Below are 19,134 nucleotides of genomic sequence, written 5' to 3'. Positions count from 1 at the left end.
ATAGGATTGCCTGGAGAATCAGAGGAGCCTGATAGGCTATATAGTCCATAGGGTTGCAAAGAATAAGACACAACTGAGCATGCACACATGGGGAATGAAAAAGAAAATAAAGAAATGTAACAGAAGGTGAGCTTACCTAATAGGAAAAGAAAACCAAAACCAGCACATTATATGGGTAAAAATAAAAACAAAAGAAGATCTACATTTATAAAACTTCTGAAGAAGACATGGATCAATTATTATAGCAAGGAGTGGGCAAGAGGAAGAATTCATGCTCAAAAACAAGACAGTTCTGCATCTCAGTCCCAGACCTGATAGTAATTTGCTTCGGAATCTTCAGCCATTTAGTCTTACTAATATAAATACTTTTAACTTAACGTGGAGAGGTTTACCTGTCTTAGGTAAGTTTCTATACAATCAAAATGATGTAAAAATATGGGCAGTTCCTCAACCTGGGCAATTTTGGCAATGGGAGCTATTGAGCATTCACTTAATCATTCTAGCACTTAATTATGTATCCCTCTATGTCATGTATATGCTAAGGATTAGAGATACAAAGATGAGACTCAGTTTCTGCCTTCAATGAGCAAACTATTCAGGATTACCAAAGGTAAATAAATACAATGCAGTGGAAAAACTGATGCTATAGGGTAATGTAGCCTTTTGTAGGAGCCAGGGAAGCTTGAGCCTTGAAGAAAATGTAGGATTTTCTCAGGTGAGGAAGAAGGGCATTTATTCACACATTCATTCATCTACTCACCTAGCCAATAACTACTGAGTGACTATACAAGATGCATTATAGTGTGCACTGGGGATACAAAAAAGACAAACATTTAAATGAATGACTATAAACCAATGATAACTAAAACAATGAAAGGTAACATCAGATACAACAAAGGCATATAATAACTAAAGAAGAGGAGACAACTAAAGTCGGCCTTGTCAGATGAATAGACATTTGTCAATAGACCAGGAGGAATGGATATTCCAGGCAAGGGGCATAATCTGACAATATTTACAAAGGCAAGGAGGCATGGCATAGGTGAGGAATTATTAACTAGCTTGGTGGTTGAGGCTACACTAGAAGTGAGGGAGTGAGGAGAGACAAGTCTGGCCAGGAGGGCAAGGTTCAGATTGACAAGTGTGCACTTTATCTGGTAGCAATAGGGAGTCACTGGAGTTTTAAAAGCAGAGAAGTACCATGATCAGATGTACTCACTATGGTGACAATAAGGAGAATAAGAGGGCATAAATTTGGATTTAGAAAGATCAGTCAAAGAGCCACCAAAATTGTGAAAGGTAATAAGCACCTGAATAAAGGTGGTAGCAGTGGGGCTGAAAAGGAGAAGAGAGATGTTAAGAATAAAAATCTAATAGGACATAGTGTGAGAAGAGATGTGGGATAAAGGAGAGGGAAAAGTCAAAAATGACTCTTAAATGTTTCATTTAGTAATGACTAAGTGGATGACAATACCATTAGCCTGAACAATAAACACAGAGGAAGAAACAAGTTTTAGTTAGTGTTCAGAGTAAGTAAGATTTAATTTGAGGCCATGGAGAGTCTGAGGTAGTTGGGGGATATTCAATGGGGCATTCAGTGGACAGCTGTATATGTGGGTCTGTAGTTTAGGAGAATGAGGAAACTGAGCCAGAGTATAGATGTGACCACAATATGAGTAGAGATCATAAGTGAAACTGCATGACTGGTGCTGTCCATGCAGAGACCACAGTGAGAAAAGGAAAGACCTTAAAAAGCAGTAACTTTTAAGGGGAAAGTAGAGGAAGGAGAGAGCTATTAAAGGAGTCAGCTTGTGAAAAAGCCTGAAAGGTAGAAAAAGAAATGGGAAATAGTAGTTGGATTAAGGCCAGAACTACAAAAATGGTTCAAAGAGAATGGGGATAACAATGTCAAATGTAGCAGAGTGGTGAAAACAGAACAAAGGTTAAAGAGTGACCTTGAAATCGACAAGTTAGGGGTCATTTGAGACCTCAGCAAGAAAGTAAAAAGTGAAAGTGAAGTCGCTCAGTCATGTCTGACTCTTAGCGACCTCATGGACTGCAGCCTACCAGGCTCCTCCATCCATGGGATTTTCCAGGCAAGAGTACTGGAGTGGGGTGTCATTGCCTTCTCCGTAGCAGCAGAGACCTCAGCAAGAAGAGTACTAATGGTATGGAAGGAAACTGGATTATAGTGAACTGAAAAATGAAGGGATGTGAGGAAGTGTAGATAAGGAAGGTCAATTACTTTCAAGAAAGCTCTAAGCAAGAGGAAAGAGAACAGTAAATATAAGAAGATAAGAAAAATTCTTTCCTTAGGAATAAGAAAGTATTAAGTTTACTTCCCTGGTGGCCGAGTGGTTAAGAATCCACCTGTCAATGCAGAGGACATGGGTTCAATCCCTGGTCTGGGAAGATTCCACATGCTGTGGGGCATTAAAGCCTGTGTTTCACAACTACTGAAGCCTGTGTGTGTGCCCTAGAGCCTGTTCTGCACAAAAGAAGTCACCACAATGAGAAGCCTGTGCACTGCAACTAGAGAGTAGTCCCCTCTCACTGCAACTAGAGAAAATCCTCACAGCAACAAAGATCCAGTGTAGCTCCCCCTGCCCAAAAAAAAAAAAAAAAAAAAAAAAAAGTGCCGAGCATATTTCTGAGGGATGAAGCCAGTGAAAGGAAAAGGTTAAAAATGTAAGAGAGGTGGGAAAAAGAAAATATAGGGGGAAAAGTTTCCTTGAAGAAGGAGGGGATGGAATTAAGAATATAGGTATGAGGCACCATTTCCTCTAAGATAGCAAGGAAGGAGAAAAAATAGTTGCGTGGGAAGATGAGAGATTACCTTTATTTTTCTATAAAGATGAAGACAAGTCTGAATATGTGCTTATAGAGAGGAAAGTAACAGTGCTATAGCCAGCTTGAAAGTAAAATACATATTAGAAATATCTTGCTTGGTGGAACAGGGCTGGGACCCAACCAATGTTATACACCATAAACTCAATACCAGTTAACATGGCTATGGGATTTACTCCTTTGTAGCATTGTTTAGTAGTCAGGATATAAAAGCAGAGAATGAATGAGATTATCAGGGTAGGTAGAATGGAAGGATAAAGAGGCAAGGTGGAATGGATGAAGTGCTACACAACTAGGTCTTGGCTCCATAGGGAAGAAAGTAGGAAAAGGTGGAAAAAATGGAGTTAAAAGTGCAGAGGTCTTCATGGGACAGAAAAACCAGGTTAGCTGGAGTAAAAGTGTGAGAACTGGGGTATAAAAGTTCAAAGAACTATATCAGTGCTGAGTGTTTTATAGGTTTGTACATGGACATTCAAATCTCCCAGGATTGAGAGGAAGAATCAGGATGGAAAGGAAGTCACCTACCTAAAATGGTTTCCAAAGTACTTAAAGGAGAAAAGAGAGCCACTAGGAGAGGTATCGGAGAAGGCAATGGCACCCCACTCCAGTACTCTTGCCTGGAAAATCCCATGGATGGAGGAGCCTGGTAGGCTGCAGTCCATGGGGTCGCGAAGAGTCGGACAGGACTGAGCGACTTCACTTTCACTTTTCACTTTCATGCGTTGGAGAAGGAAATGCCAACCCACTCCAGTGTTCTTGCCTGGAGAAGTGTCAGGGACGGGGGAGCCTGGTGAGCTGCCATCTATGGGCTCGCACAGACTCGGACATGACTGAACCAACACAGCAGCAGCAGCAGCAGCAGGAGAGGTATAGAGTAGCATAGCTAATTGAAACAGACCTAAAAGGAGGAAAGAGCTTTGTAAAAAGCAAGGGGAGTATTGAACCTGCCATGGACTGTGAGGTTCAGGGGTGTGGGAAAATGAGTAACCTCTGTAATAGACGGTACAAAAAAAAAAATGATATTCCTAGAAAAATAGTTAGGTTGCAAGACAAGAGTTACAGAAATCTGGAAAAAAGTTCTCAACCTTTTAAACTTCCCAGTTAACCAAATACTTCAGGTAGTATCAGAGGCCTAATAGTAGCAGCTACACTCTTTCCTTAGAGCTCGACATGGAGTGAAAAGTCACTGGTAGATAGGAAAAGATGTTGAATTTCACTAATAATTAAAGAAGTGCAAATCAAAACAGGACATAAAATGCATCACTTATCAAATGAGGAAAATTAAAAAGACTGATGATAACCATTGCTGGCTATGTAGAGAAAGAGGCATTGTTGGTGGGAATGGAAACTGGTGTAACCTAGTTGAAGGACAATTTGGCCACATCTAGTAAAGACTGAAATATTCATACTCTTCAAATGAAAATCCACTTTTAAGAATGCCAACACATATAAAGAAATATGTTCAAGGCTATTTGATGCAACAATGTCTGCATTTGTAAAAAATGTGAATAACTGAATTGTCTATTAACAGGGACCAATATTTTAAGCCAGAGGCTATAAATCTCATCTCCAACTGAGAAAATGGCAGAAGAGAGGTGAAAAGTGATTCTCTCCTTTCTTCACTTCTACCAAATAATAGGGGTGTGGTGAAGAGAGCATGTTCTCATGTAGGAATATATAAACAAAATTTCAAAATGAGAAAATGTACACTCCAAATTCTTTTATTAACATCACCTAATAAATGAAATTAAAATATTCACTTAATGGAATATTATATAGTCACTGAAAAAAAATGAGGTAGTACTGATTGAACTGACCTAGAAAATATTTATCATATATTAAGTATAAAAAGTTAGTTGCAGAAAAATATGCACAACATAATCTTACTTTTACAAAGTAGTAACAATAATATATATAGTGTTATAATTCTTTACCAAGTGAGATATCAGAGAAGCCCTATATATAATTATATATGCTGAAAATCTAGACCTGTACTGTGCCATATGGTAGTCACTAGCCGCAAGTGGCTATTTAAATTTAAACTGATCAAAATTGAATAAAATTTTAAATTCCTTACTCTCACTAGCCACATTTCAAGTATACAACTCCCACATGTGGCTAGTGGCTATTGTATTAGTACAGATCCAGAACATTTCCAACATCACATGAATTGGGAAGCACCCTCTCACTCAGTCATGTCCTACTCTTTATGACTCCAGGCTCCTCTTTCCATGGAATATTCCAGGCAAGAATACTGGAGTGGGTTGCCATTTCCTGCTCCAGGGGATCTTCTCAACCCAGGGATTGAACACAGGTCTCCTGCTATGCAGGCAGATTCTTTATCTTCTGGGCCAAAAGGGAAGCCATCAACACAGGAAGTTCAAATAGTGCTGATCTAGAGGCATACATTAAACTATTAATAGTGATGTATATGTTGTGGGGGCAAACTACAGGGAATATATACATTTTATGTTATATACTTAGAATTGTTTACTTCTACAATGTACATGTATAACTTTTATAATGAGAAACATAAATAAAGATAACGAGAGACAAAGAGAGAGGGAGGGATACTATAGTGTTTTTGAGAACAAGATTTCATGATTGCCAGGGTCTTATGGGCAATGGGGAGTCATTGCAGGATTTTGAGTTTAAAGTGACATTATCATATTTTCTCAAGAAAGATGACTTTAGAATCAATTTGGTGGCCAAACTGGGGAGCAACTATTAGGGACAAGTAAACCAGTCAGAAAGTTATTATAGTACTTAAGGCAGAGGCTGGAAAGAAAGGATAGATTTGAGAAACACTTGAGGATAGCTGACAGGATGAGGCAATTACCAGACAGAGGGGAAGAGAGAAAATTCAAGGCTGACTTTTTCAAGCTGGGGATATATAGGTGTTATGGAGATGGGAAACACAGGATAACTGTACAAATGCAAGCCTATTTTTTTTCACCCATTCATTTTAAATCACAAATGTTTATGAGGTTGTACTATCTACCAAATCTATTCCTCTTCTCCATTCTCACTCTCTTTGGTCTCATGAAGTCAGTTTCAGAAAGGAAATACAAATGTATGAGTATAGTACATGCAAAAAAGGAACAGTATAAAGAATGGCTAGAATAATGGGTTTGAAATGACCTGGGTGGGGGTCACACAGTAAGCGGCTAGAATAATGGGTTTGAAATGACCTGGGCGGGGGTCACACAGTAAGCACTAATAATATATTATAATGAAAAATGTAAGCAATAAGACTAGGAAATTGAAAAATATTAGGGCTAGATATTTAAGATAGTTAAATACACACATTCTTTTAAAAACCTTTTAAGGCAGAGGCTATAAATCTCATCTTCAACTGAGAAAATGGCAAAAGAGTGGTGAAAGTGATTCTCTCCTTTTCTTCACTTCTAACAAATCACTGGGGTGGGGTGAAGAGAGGAAGTTCTCATGTAGGAATATATAAACAAAATTTCAAAATGAGAAAACGTACACTCCAAATTTCTTCTTTTTTTAACATCACCTAATAAATGATACAGAAGCCAGGGTTCTGAAAGTCAGAAAGTAAGTGACTCAGCATAAATGAGTGATGAAGTCTACTTAGACTGTATTCAGAGGCAGACCTATACAAAAACATCAGAAAGGTCAGCTTTATACTCAGAGCTCTGAAAACCCATAGAAACCAACTGCATTTATTTTATACCCAGTCTTACTTCCACTTGGTACCTTAGAATCAACACAAAAATACATCAGAGTATTTGAGTTGGAAGGACCATGAGATATTATTTAAGTTATTATTTAAGATATTATTTAAGTTTTTAACCAGGGATATACTGTATACTCTCTGAAATTAAGGCCTATATTCTGTATGCATAGCTATATGTGCATTTTTCCAGGGGAGAGGGTCAATGATATTGTCAAAGAGCTCAGTACCCCCCCCCAAAAAAAGTTATGTCATTAGATTCTAGTCTAACCACCTTGCTTTACAGAGGATGAAACTTAGAGAAGGAAAGAGATTTGCCAAGGGCACACATTAAATTAGTGGTAGACCTAAATCTAGAAATCAGGTGTCTTTTTCTTATATTCTTTCCATGATACACTGCTACTTTAAGAGATCCCATAATTAAGTCAGTGCAAGTTCTTAAAAGTCCTGATTATTACCTTTGCAATGAAAATTCCAGCATCCATAATAGCTTTAATGTGTCTCAACCACCCTGAGCTCTCCAGGCCGCTAAGAAATTCACTCATTGTTGGAGTTTTCAATTCACAAACTAAGGTAGAAAAGGAAGCAGAAATTGAAATTCACAATTACCTCAGTTTATTCAACAAGAAAGGAGACAAAGTGGATTCCCATTTCGTAAATGAGGAAGCTGAGGCACAGAAAGGTTAAATAATTAGTTGGAAATCACACAGTGAATCAGGGACAGTACTGGAGCTAGAGTCTACCATATCTCCTAGTTTGGGTTTGCTTTCTCAAGTCCATAGAATCACCCCCAAGACCACAGAAATCTCTAAAGAAGAGAGACAGAAGATAGTATCCATAGGAAAATACTCACATCTCCTGCTATTAGAAAACACATCTGATTCCCATTCTAACTCCTCCTACTCATCCTAACTCTGTAGCCCTTAACATCTGTCTCTACTTCCACATCACCACCTACTCCCTTGCAGTTCTGTGGTGTCTCAACAGTTGAAAAATTATGTTAATTTTCATGCATTTTGCACTGGGAAATCTTTTGCCTCAAAAAAATCTGCAAAAGGTTCTCTTCTCCTACTGTATAATATTCTGGGACAAAAAAGAAAGGAGGAAGAGACCTAAGGAAGAGGAATCCTAATACCCTAAAAAGGGCTGCAGACTGAGGAGACAAGATCTGATAAGAGTCATGTGAAGGAGAGGTCCTGGCAGACAGTATAAGTAAAAAATTGAGAAGAGGAAGAACAGGGAGTTCACTTAAGGAAGGCAGGTTTTCCCTAATGTGTGCCTGAGATGACATATCACATCATGGAATCCTGGATAGTGGCTTTGGGAGAAATGTTCTAGACTCAAGAGTCCTGTGAGGCCCTGATCTCACCTTGCCCCCATTCTGATACCAATTATTTTGCAGCTATGACAGATGACCCAAATTGCTTGATAGCAGCTTTGAAGTCTAAATTCACCCCCTTTATCAGCACAGTGATGAAACTGGACTGACTCTTTACAGCAGATTAAATGAGGAAGATGAAATAAATCCCAAATTCACTTATATTTGTGTTGATCTACCCACCTCTACATAGCAATCTCTATAATTGTATACAGATACATTATTTCCCAGATGGACTCCACAGAGTTATGAAACTAAACACTGTAGTTCCTTTGTCAGACCAACACTGCTATAATTCAGTACTATCTATACAAACTGGATTCACATTACAGTCAAAAATGTTATCACCTATTGATTCTGCTCTGCTGGTTGCTTTTATATTTTACCCCAAAATCAGACATACTTTTTCCTTACATAATTATGCGATCTCTTTAGACTCTGGCCTATCCCAGGTGAAATCCCTGTACCTTCCAAGAGTTTCTGCAGGCTGCTCCGCATCACATGGATGTTCTCAATGCTCATGAACCTGAAGCGAATGTTGGCATAGTTGTCTTCATTTTCATACCCCTTCCCAGCTGCTCGGTTGGCCAAGGCATTTAACTGTAATATTGAGAACATAAGAGAGCAGATAGAGCAGATGATGAAAGAACATGGTTTGTCAATCTCAATGCTTCATTGTAAACAGTTTTAAATCTTACCCATTTAAAAAGAAGTCAGATCAGATATAGCACATTCTGGAATGAAGAGAATTTCATTGGCATTTAGACGAGGTATTTTAAGTAACAGAATAGTAAAGGGAAAGATAAGGAGATTTAGTATTTTTATTTTATTATTAAAACCCAGCTTAAGAGATTGATTGAAGGATATGGCAGCTATGAGGATGTCCGATCTGAAGAACTAAAATAATAATTTTGAGTTTCCTATTACAAACAAACATTTTCTCACCTGAAAGGGCTTTATATTGAGAAAAAAGTGTTTATAATTGAGAAGTTCAAAAGTATTTATAACTGAGAAGCTCTAGAAAGAAGTCTAAGAACTTCAGGGCCAGTTAATTATAAAGAACTACTGTAGAAAAATGTCTAAAACATGACTCATGAGATACATGACTTTCACTCATTGATAAAATTGAAATGGAGCTACCAAGGGCCATTTTAACACTATATTCAGCTGTTATAATCAGAACACTTGTAGGTCATATGAAGAATATTGGGTGGGGTAGAGAGTAAATGAGACTTGCAGAGCTGCTAAGTCACTTCAGTCATGTCTGACTCTGTGCGACCCCATAGAGGGCAGCCCACCAGGCCCCCCGATCCCTGGGATTCTCCAGGCAAGAACACTGGAGTGGGTTGCTATTTCCTTCTCCAATGCATGAAAGTGAAAAGTGAAAGTGAAGTCACTCAGTCATGTCTGACTTTTAGCAACCCCATGGACTGCAGCCTACCAGGCTCCTCCGTCCGTGGGATTTTCCAGGCAAGAGTACTGGAGTGGGTTGCCATTGCCTTCTCCGAGACTTGCAGAGAGGAGACATTAATCAAAAAACTAGAAAGGAGCCAAAATACCTTCTATAATGATGACCATTTTACTAATGTTGTCTGGGCCTATTTTCTAATCTCCCATTACTGTGCATTTCAGAAGGTAGGAGGAGCATGTATATGGATAGCGTGTAGTTTCTGTAGTAATAAAAATTTAAGAATGCCATTGAAACCTCAAAAACACAAACTATTCACATTAACACATGCAGGAAAAAAAATCTACAAGTTAACATATTCTACTTAGAATGCAAGATATTTGTTAAAGGGGAAAATGATGATAATTCTGATTTCTTATCATACAATGTCACTGAGCTTTCATTAAATTAATGACAAACATCAAAGGGACACCTCAGGAGGTGTAAGCAACAACCACCTAGTAACAAGAAAGTTTATTATGATTGATGGATGCATCCACAAATTAAACAATAATTATAGCAGTCCCTACCCAAGTTTGGGCAGCAGCAGAAAGGCCAGCTACTACAGATAGCTAGCTATATCATACCACTACACAGTCTCTGGGAATAGGTCTGGCATATCTGAGAAACTGCTACATATAAGCAGCCTAATGTTCAAGTAGGAAAGAATATATAATATTTGCTGAGCCCCCAGTATGTGTATACTAGATACTGTGCTAGATCCTTCGCATATATTATCTCATTTAATCCTCAACAAGAGCCACTAAAGATGGGTACTTTTATTATCCCCATAAGAAGATGAGTTCAGAGTGGTGAACCAATTTCAACAAGAATCATATGGATAAAAGCTGAAGGCAAGGTCTGAACCCAGATTTGATCAACTCGTAAGGATGGAACTTTTTCACCACAATACAGTTTCTAATAAGTATTGATCTAGCCATCCAGAAGAGGAATATTGCTAGATATTTGTACATTCTTTGAGAGAGGAAAAATTGACCTACTAAAAAGGACTTTTGAGGAACTCCCTTGGTGTTCCAGTGGCTAAGACTCCATGCTCCCAAAGCAGGGGGCCCAGATTCAATCCCAGGTCAAGGAACTAGATTCCACATGCCACAACTAATAATTTGCATGCCACAACTAACGATTCCTGGAGAAGGAAATGGCAACCCACTTCAGTATTCTTGCCTGGAAAATCCTATGGACTGAGGAGCCTGACAGGCTACAGTCCAGGGGGTCAGAAAGAGTTGGACATGACTGAGCATACACACAAACGCACACACACACACACTAAAGATTCCGCATGTATCAACAAAGGTCGAAGGTCCCACATGCCACAACTAAGATTTGGTACAGCAAGATAAATAAATAAAATACACTTAAAACTGATTCAAATGTATTCTTTTTAATGGCTGAGTAATACTCCATTGTGTATATGTACCACAGCTTTCTTATCCATTCATCTGCTGATGGACATCTAGGTTGCTTCCATGTCCTGGCTATTATAAACAGTGCTGCGATGAACATTGGGGTACACGTGTCTCTGATGAAACTGGAGCCTATTATACAGAGTGAAGTAAGCCAGAAGGAAAAACACCAATACAGTATACTAACGCATATATATGGAATTTAGAAAGATGGTAACGATAACCCTGTATACGAGACAGCAAAAGAGACACTGATGTATAGAACAGTCTTATGGACTCTGTGGGAGCGGGAGAGGGTGGGAAGATTTGGGAGAATGGCATTGAAAAATTTTTTTATGAAAAAAAAATACACTTAAAAAAAAGATGGACTTTTTGATCTTTCATTTGGACAAAGGGCACCAATTCTTTAGTTTTTTTAAAAAAGCTTGGTACCTCTCTTTACCATTTTAAGATTAATAATGGTGAAAGACACAGATTTGATGAAAATCTTTCTAATCCCTGAATGTCAAATGCAGTTTTAGTTGAAGTAAGACAGCAAACTTCTGAAAAAGTGAAGGATGGTTGTTGTTGTTCAGTTGCCCAGTTGTGTCCCACTCTTTGCTATGTCAGGCCTCCCTATTCCTCACTATCTCCCACAGTTTGCCTAAGTTCATGCCCATTGCATCGGCGATGCCATCCAGCCATCTCATCCTCTGACACCCTCTTATCCTTCTGCCTTCAATCCTTCCCAGCATCAAAAGCTTTTCCAATGAGTTGGCTGCTTGCATCAGGTGATCAAAACACTGGAGCTTAAGCTTCAGTATCAGTCCTTCCAATGAGTATTCAGGGTTGATTTCCGTCAAGATTGACTGGTTTGATCACCTTGCTGGCCAAGAGACTCGCAGGAGTCTTCTACAGCACCACAGTTCGGAGGCATAAATTCTTTGGCACTCTGCCTTCTTTAGGGTCTAGCTCTCACACCTGTACCTGACCACTAGGAAGATCATAGCCTTGACTATACGGACATTTATTGACAGAGTGATGTCTCTGCTTTTTAACACACTGTCTAGGTTTGTCATCACCTTTCTGCCAAGAAGCAATCGTCTTCTGATTTCATGGCTGCAGTGACCATTCACAGGGATTTTAGACCCCAAGAAAAGGAAACTTGTCACTGCTTCCACCTTTTCCCCTTCTACCTGCCATGAAGTAATGGACATCAACATCTTAGGAATCAGTGAACTAAAATGGATGGGAATGGGCAAATTTAACTCAGATGAACACTGTATCTATTACTGTGAGCAAGAATCCCATAGAAGAAATGGAGTAGCCCTCAAAGTCAACAAAAGAGTCTGAAATACAGTACTTGGGGGCAACCTCAAAAATGACAGAATGATCTCAGTTTGTTTCCAAGACAAGTCATTCAACATCACAGTAATTCAAGTCTATGCCCCCACCACCGATGCTGAAGAAGCTTAAGTTGAATAGTTCTATCAAGACCTAGAAGACCTCCTAGAACTAACACCAAAAAAAAAGATGTTCTATTCATTACTGGGGATTGGAATCCAAAAGTAGGAAATCAAGAGATGCCTGGAGTAACAGGCAAGTTTGACCTTGGATAACAAAATGAAGCATGGCAAGATTAACTGAATTATGAAAAGAGAATGCACTGGTCATAGCAAACACCCTCTTTCAACAACACAAGATATGACTTTACACATGGACATAACCAAATGGTCAATACTGAAATCAAGCTGATTATATTCTTTGTAGCTGAAGATGGAAAAGCTGTACACAGTGAGCAAAAACAAGTACTGGAGCTGACTGTGGCTTAGATCATCAGCTTCTCATAGCAAAATTCAGGCTTAAATTAAAGGAAGAGGGGGAAAGCAACAGGCCAGCCAGGTATGACTTAAATCACACCCGCTATGCTTATGGAGTGGAGGTGATGAATAGATTCAAGGGATTAGATCTAGTAAACAGTGTACCTAAAGAACTATGGACAGAGGTCTATAATACTGTACAGGAGGCAGTGAATAAAACTATCCCAAAGAAAAAGAAAACCAAGAAAGCAAAGTGGTTATCTGAGAAGGCTCTACAAATAGCTGAAGAAAGAAGAGAAGTGAAAAGCAAGGGAGAAAGGGAAAGGCACATCCAACTAAACACAGAGTTCCAAAGAATAGCAAGGAGAGACAAAAAGACCTTTTTCAATGAACAATGCATAAAAATAGAGGAAAATAACAGAAGAGGAAAGACTAGAGATCCCTTCAGGAAATATCAAAGGAATATTTCGCCCAAAGATGGGCAAAATAAAGGAGAGAAATGGTAGAGAACTAGCAGATGCTGAAGTGATCAAGAAGAGATGGAAAGAATACGCAGAAGAACTGTACAAAAAAGATCTTAATGAACTGGATTTCTATGATTTTGTGGTTAGTCACCCAGAGCCAGACATTCTGGAGTTCACATGAAGTCAAATGGGCCTCAGGAAGCACTGCTGTTAATAAATCTAGTGGATGTGATCGAATTCCAGTAGAACTATTCAAAACCCTAAAGAATGACGCCAAAAAGGTGTTGCTCTCATTATGTCAGTAGATCTGGAAGACCTAGCAGTGGCCGCAGGACTGGAAAAGGTCAATCCTCATCCTAATTCCCAAGAAACGTAATATTAAATAATGTTCAAACCATCAGACAATTGCACTCATCTCCCATTCTAATAAGCTCATGTTAAAATCTTGCATGCTAGGCTTCAGCATTATGTAAACCAAGAATTTGCAGCTGTCCAAGTTGGGTTTAAAAAAGGCAGAGGAACCAGAGATCAAACTGTCAACATTAACTGGATCATACAGAAGGCAAGAAAATTCCAGAGAGACATCTACTTCTGTTTCATTGACTATGCTACAGCCTTTGACGTTTGGATCATAACAAACTGTGGAAAGCTCTTAAAGTATACGAGACCATTTTACCTGTCTCCCGAGAAACCTGAATGCGGGTCAAGAAGTAATAGTTAGAACCCTGTATGGAACAATTGAAAAGTTCAAGACTAAAATGGGAGTTCAACAGGGCTGTCTGCTGTTACCCTGTTCAGTTCAGTTCTGTCACTCAGTCGTGTCCAAATTTTTGTGACCACATGAATCGCAGCACTCCAGGCCTCCCTATCCATCAGCAACTCCTGGAGTTCACTCAGACTCACATCAATCAAGTCAGTGATGCCATCCAGCCATCTAATCTTCTATCGTCCCCTTCTCCTCCTGCCCCCAATCCCTCCCAGCATCAGAGTCTTTTCCAATGAGTCAACTCTTCGCATGAGGTGGCCAAAGTACTGGAGTTTTAGCTTCAGCATCATTACCTCCAAAGAAATACCAGGGCTGATCTCCTTCAGAATGGACTGGTTGGATCTCCTTGCAGTCCAAGGGACTCCCAAGAGTCTTCTCCAACACCACAGTTCAAAAGCATCAATTCTTCAGCACTCAGCCTTCTTCACAATCCAACTCTCACATTCCTAAATGACCACTGGAAAAACCATAGCCTTGACTAGACGGACCTTTGTTGGCAAAGTAATGTCTCTGCTTTTGAATATGCTATCCAGGTTGGTCACAACTTTCCTTCCAAGGAGTAAGCATCTTTTAATTTCATGGCTGCAGTCACCATCTGCAGTGATTTTGGAGCCCCACTGTTTCCATTGTTTCCCCATCGATTTCCCATGAAGTGATGGGACCAGATGCCATGATCTTCGTTTTCTGAATGTTGAGCTTTAAGCCAAATTTTTTACACTCCACTTTCACTTTCATCAAGAGGCTTTTTAGTTCCTCTTCACTTTCTGCCATAAGGGTGGTGTCAACTGCATATCTGAGGTTATTGACATTTCTACCGGCAATCTTTATTCCAGCTTGTGCTTCTTCCAGCCCAGTGTTTCTCATGATGTACTCTGCATATAAGTTAAATAAGCAGGGTAACAATATACAGCCTTGACGTACTCATTTTCCTATTTGGAACCAGTCTGCTGTTCCATGTCCAGTTCTAACTGTTGCTTCCTGACCTGCATACAGGTTTCTCAAGAGGCGGGTCAGGTGGTCTGGTATTCTCATCTCTTTCAGATTTTTCCACAGTTTAATTGTGATCCACACAGTCAAAGGCTTTGGCATAGTCAATAAAGTAGAAATAGATGTTTTTCTGGAACTCTCTTGCTTTTGCAATGATCCAGCAGATGTTTGCAATTTGATCTCTGGTTCCTCTGCCTTTTCTAAAACCAGCTTGAAAATCTGGAAGTTCACGGTTCACGTATTGCTGAAGCCTGGCTTGGAGAATTTTGAGCATTACTTTACTAGCATGTGAGATGAGTGCAATTGTGCAGTAGTTTGAGCATTCTTTGGCATTGCCTTTCTTTGGGATTGGAATGAAAACTGACCTTTTCCAGTCCTGTGGCCACTGCCGAGTTTTCCAAATTTGTTGGCATATTGAGTGCAGCACTTTCACATCATCATCTTTCAGGATTTGAAACAGCTCAACTGGAATTCCGTCACCTCCACTAGCTTTGTTCGTAGTGATGCTTTCTAAGCCCCACTTGACTTCACATTCCAGGATGTCTGGCTCTAGGTCAGTCATCACACCATCGTGATTATCTGGGTTGTGAAGATCTTTTTTGTACAGTTCTTCTGTGTATTCTTGCCACCTCTTCTTAATATCTTCTGCTTCTGTTAGGTCCATACCATTTCTGTCCTTTATCGAGCCCATCTTTGCATGAAATGTTCCCTTGGTATCTCTAATTTTCTTGAAGAGATCTCTAGTCTTTCCCATTCTGTTGTTTTCCTCTATTTGTCTGCAGTGATCGCTGAGGAAGGCTTTCTTATCTCTTCTTGCTATTCTTTGGAACTCTGCATTCAGATGCTTATATCTTTCCTTTTCTCCTTTACTTTTCATTTTTCTTTTCACAACTATTTTTAAGGCCTCCCCAGACAGCCATTTTGCTTTTTTGCATTTCTTTTCCATGGGGATGGTCTTGATCCCTGTCTCCTGTACAATGTCACGAAACTCCATCCATAGTTCATCAGGCACTCTATCTATCAGATCTAGTCCCTTTAATCTATTTCTCACTTCTACTGTATAATCATAAGGGATTTGATTTAGGTCATACCTGAATCGTCTAGTGGTTTTCCCTACTTTCTTCAATTTCAGTCTGAATTTGGCAATAAGGAGTTCATGATCTGAGCCACAGTCAGCTCCTGGTCTTGTTTTTGTTGACTGTATAGAGCTTTTCCATCTTTGGCTGCAAAGAATATAATCAGTCTGATTTTGGTGTTGACCATCTGGTGATGTCCATGTGTAGAGTCTTTTCTTGTCTTGTTGGAAGAGGGTGTTTGCTATGTCAAGTGCATTTTCTTGGCAAAACTCTATTAGTCTTTGCCCTGCTTCATTCCGTATTCACAGGTGGCTGCGACGGCATGCAGAGTGTGGCCGAGAGGAGCTACCCCACATCCGATGTCAGGGACAGAAGCGGGGAGGACCCTTTGACCGAGGGGCGGCAGCCGAGAGGAGCTACCCCACGTCCAAGGTCAGGGGTGGCGGCCAGGAGGAGCTATCCCACGTCCGAGGTCAGGGGCTACGCCCGATAGGAGCTACCCTGCGTCCGAGGTCAGGGGCGGCAGCCGAGAGTGCCAGGCTGTGACAGCGCAGGAGCAGCCGAAAGGAGCTATTCCCAACCGAGGCCAGGGGTGACAGCCAGGAGGAGCTGCCCCATGCCCGAGGCCAGGGGCGGCAGCCGGGAGGACAACCCCACATCCAAGGAGCAGTGGCTGCGTGGGCGCTGGAGGGCCTAGAGGAGATATTCCATGTTCAAGGTCAGGAGGGGCGGGGGTGAGGAGATACCCCTCGTCCAACGTCAGGAGCAGCGACTGCACTTTGCTGGAGCAGCCATGAAGAGATACCCCATGTCCAAGGTAAGAGAAACCCAAGTAAGACGGTAGATGTTGCAAGAGGGCATCAGAGAGCGGACACACTGAAATCATAATCACAGAAAACTAGTCAATCTAATCACACTAGGACCACAGCCTTGTCTAACTCAATGAAATTAAGCCATGCCCGTGGGGCCACCCAAGATGGGCAGGTCATGGTGGAGAGGTCTGACACAATGCGGTCCACTGGAGAAGGGAATGGCAAACCACTTCAGTATTCTTGCCTTGAGAACCCCATGAACAATATGAAAAGGCAAAATGATAGGATACTGAAAGAGGAACTCCCCAGGTCAGTAGGGGCCAAATATGCTACTGGAGATCAGTGGAGAAATAACTCCAGAAAGAATGAAGGGATGGAGCCAAAGCAAAAAAATACCCAGTTGTGGATGTGACTGGTGATAGAAGTAAGGTCCGATGCTGTAAAAAGCAATATTGCATAGGAACCTGGACTGTCAGGTCCATGAATTAAGGCAAATTGGAAGTGGTCAAACAGGAGATGGCAAGAGTGAACGTTGACATTCTAGGAATCAGCTAACTAAAATGGACTGGAATGGGTGAATTTAACTCAGATGACCATTATATCTACTACTGCGGGCAAGAATCCCTTAGAAGAAATGGAGTAGCCATCATGGTCAACAAAAGAATCTGAAATGCAGTATTTGGATGTAATCTCAAAAATGACAGAATGATCTCTGTTCGTTTCCAAGGCAAACCATTCAATATCACAGTAATCCAAGTCTATGCCCCAACCAGTAATGCTGAAGAAGCTGAGGTTGAATGGTTCTATGAAGACCTATAAGACCTTTTAGAACTAACACCCCAAAAAAAAGATGTCACCCTGTTAGTTTATCCTATATGCTGAGCACATCATGAGAAATGCCAGGCTAGATGAGTTACAAGCTGGATGGGGGAAACATCAACAACCTCAGATATGTGGATGACATCACTCTAATGGCAGAAAGAAAAGAGAAACTATAAGGAGCCTCATGATGAGGGTAAAGGAGGAGAGTGAAAGAGTCACTTTAAAACTAAACGTTTAAAAAAACTAAGATCATGGCATCTGGCCCCATTACTTCAAATAGAGGAGGGGGAAGCGTTCTTGATCTCTTCTGCTTCTACTATAGGTCTCTACACTTTCTTTCCTTTATTGTGGCCATCTTTGGGGCAAAATATTCCATTGACATTTCCAATTCTCCTGAAGAGATCTCTAGTCTTTCCCCTTCTGTAGTTTTCCTCTACTTTTATGTATTGTTCATTGAAGAACACCTTGTCTCTCCTTGTTATTCTTTGCAACTCTGCATTTAGTTGGATGTACCTTTCCCTTTCTCCCATACTTTTCACTTCTCTTCTTTCTTCAGCTATTCGTAAAGCCTCCTTAGATAACCACTTTGCCTTCTTGCTTTCTTTCTTCTTTGGGGAAGTTTTGATCACTGCCTCCTGTACAGTATTACAGACCTCTGTCCATAGTTCTTCAGGTACACTGTTTACTAGATCTAATCCCTTGAATCTATTCATCACTTTCACTGCACATTCATAGGGGGTGTGATTTAAGTCATGCCTGGCTGTTCTAGTGGTTTTCCACGCTTTCATTAATTTAAGCCTGAATTTTGCTATGAGAAGCTGATGATCTGAGCCACAGTCAGCGCTAGTACTTGTTTTTGCTAACTGTCCACAGCTTCTCCATCTTCAGCTACAAAGAATGTAATCAATTTGATTTTAGTATTGACCATTTGGTTATGTTCATGTGTAAAGTCATCTCTTACATTTCTGGAAAAGGGTGTTTACTATGACCAGTCCATTCTCTTTGCAGAATTCAGTTAGCCCATACCCTGATTCATTTTGTACTCCAAGGACGGTATATGAACAAAAACAGAAATTATTTTCTCTACTGATCCCAGTGAGTCAGAGAGATTGCAAAAATGGACACACATCTGTCTAAAGCCACAGTGTGGTTTCAAGCACATGCTCAACTCTGCAGTCACAACCCCTGGCTTAGGCTTCGATCTAAATCACTGACTTAGCAATCACTAGTTAGCAATGAAACCACCTAGTCAGCCACATTTCACATATCAAATTATAGGCAAAATTATTTTGTTCTGTGGCTGTGTGTGAAAAGAAAAGGCGTTAAGAAAAGGGAACCTGAAACATGGTGGAGGAGTAGGTGGATGTGGAGTACATGTCTCTCCACATATGCATCAGGAATACACCTTCAGATACAAAAATGCATGGAGAACACCAGCTGAGAGTGGACAGAAGTTCCTGATTAGTGGAAAAGAATATATAGAAGCAAGCAAAACTTGGCAGTATGAAGGAAGTAGGGGGAAAAACAGGAGTGTTACTAGGACTGGACCTGTCCTTGGCAGGTGGGGGAATTGAAGCAGGGGTCTGATCCCCACAACAGGGTAATTGTCTGA

The 19,134-nt window shown here is 40.3% G+C and overlaps 1 protein-coding gene across 3 annotated transcripts in view; it reads right to left on the bottom strand.

Annotated features, from left to right (window-relative positions):
* Window positions 1-19,134, bottom strand: part of MTMR8 (myotubularin related protein 8) — a 285,490-nt gene that overhangs the window by 180,665 nt on the left and 85,691 nt on the right. For all 3 annotated transcript variants that reach the window (XM_059883794.1, XM_024988169.2, XM_059883795.1), the window contains exons 7-8: window positions 8,393-8,525; window positions 7,006-7,115 (exon numbers count right to left, since the gene is read on the bottom strand). In XM_059883794.1, coding sequence (XP_059739777.1) covers window positions 7,006-7,115; window positions 8,393-8,525 — 243 coding nt within the window. The remainder of the gene's footprint in view (window positions 1-7,005; window positions 7,116-8,392; window positions 8,526-19,134) is intronic.

Source organism: Bos taurus, chromosome X, assembly GCF_002263795.3.
Source record: "Bos taurus isolate L1 Dominette 01449 registration number 42190680 breed Hereford chromosome X, ARS-UCD2.0, whole genome shotgun sequence".
In the NCBI taxonomy this organism is placed as follows: Eukaryota; Metazoa; Chordata; class Mammalia; order Artiodactyla; family Bovidae; genus Bos; species Bos taurus.
Note: the sequence above shows the minus strand (reverse complement) of the source record. Positions and strands in the feature narration are given on the sequence as shown.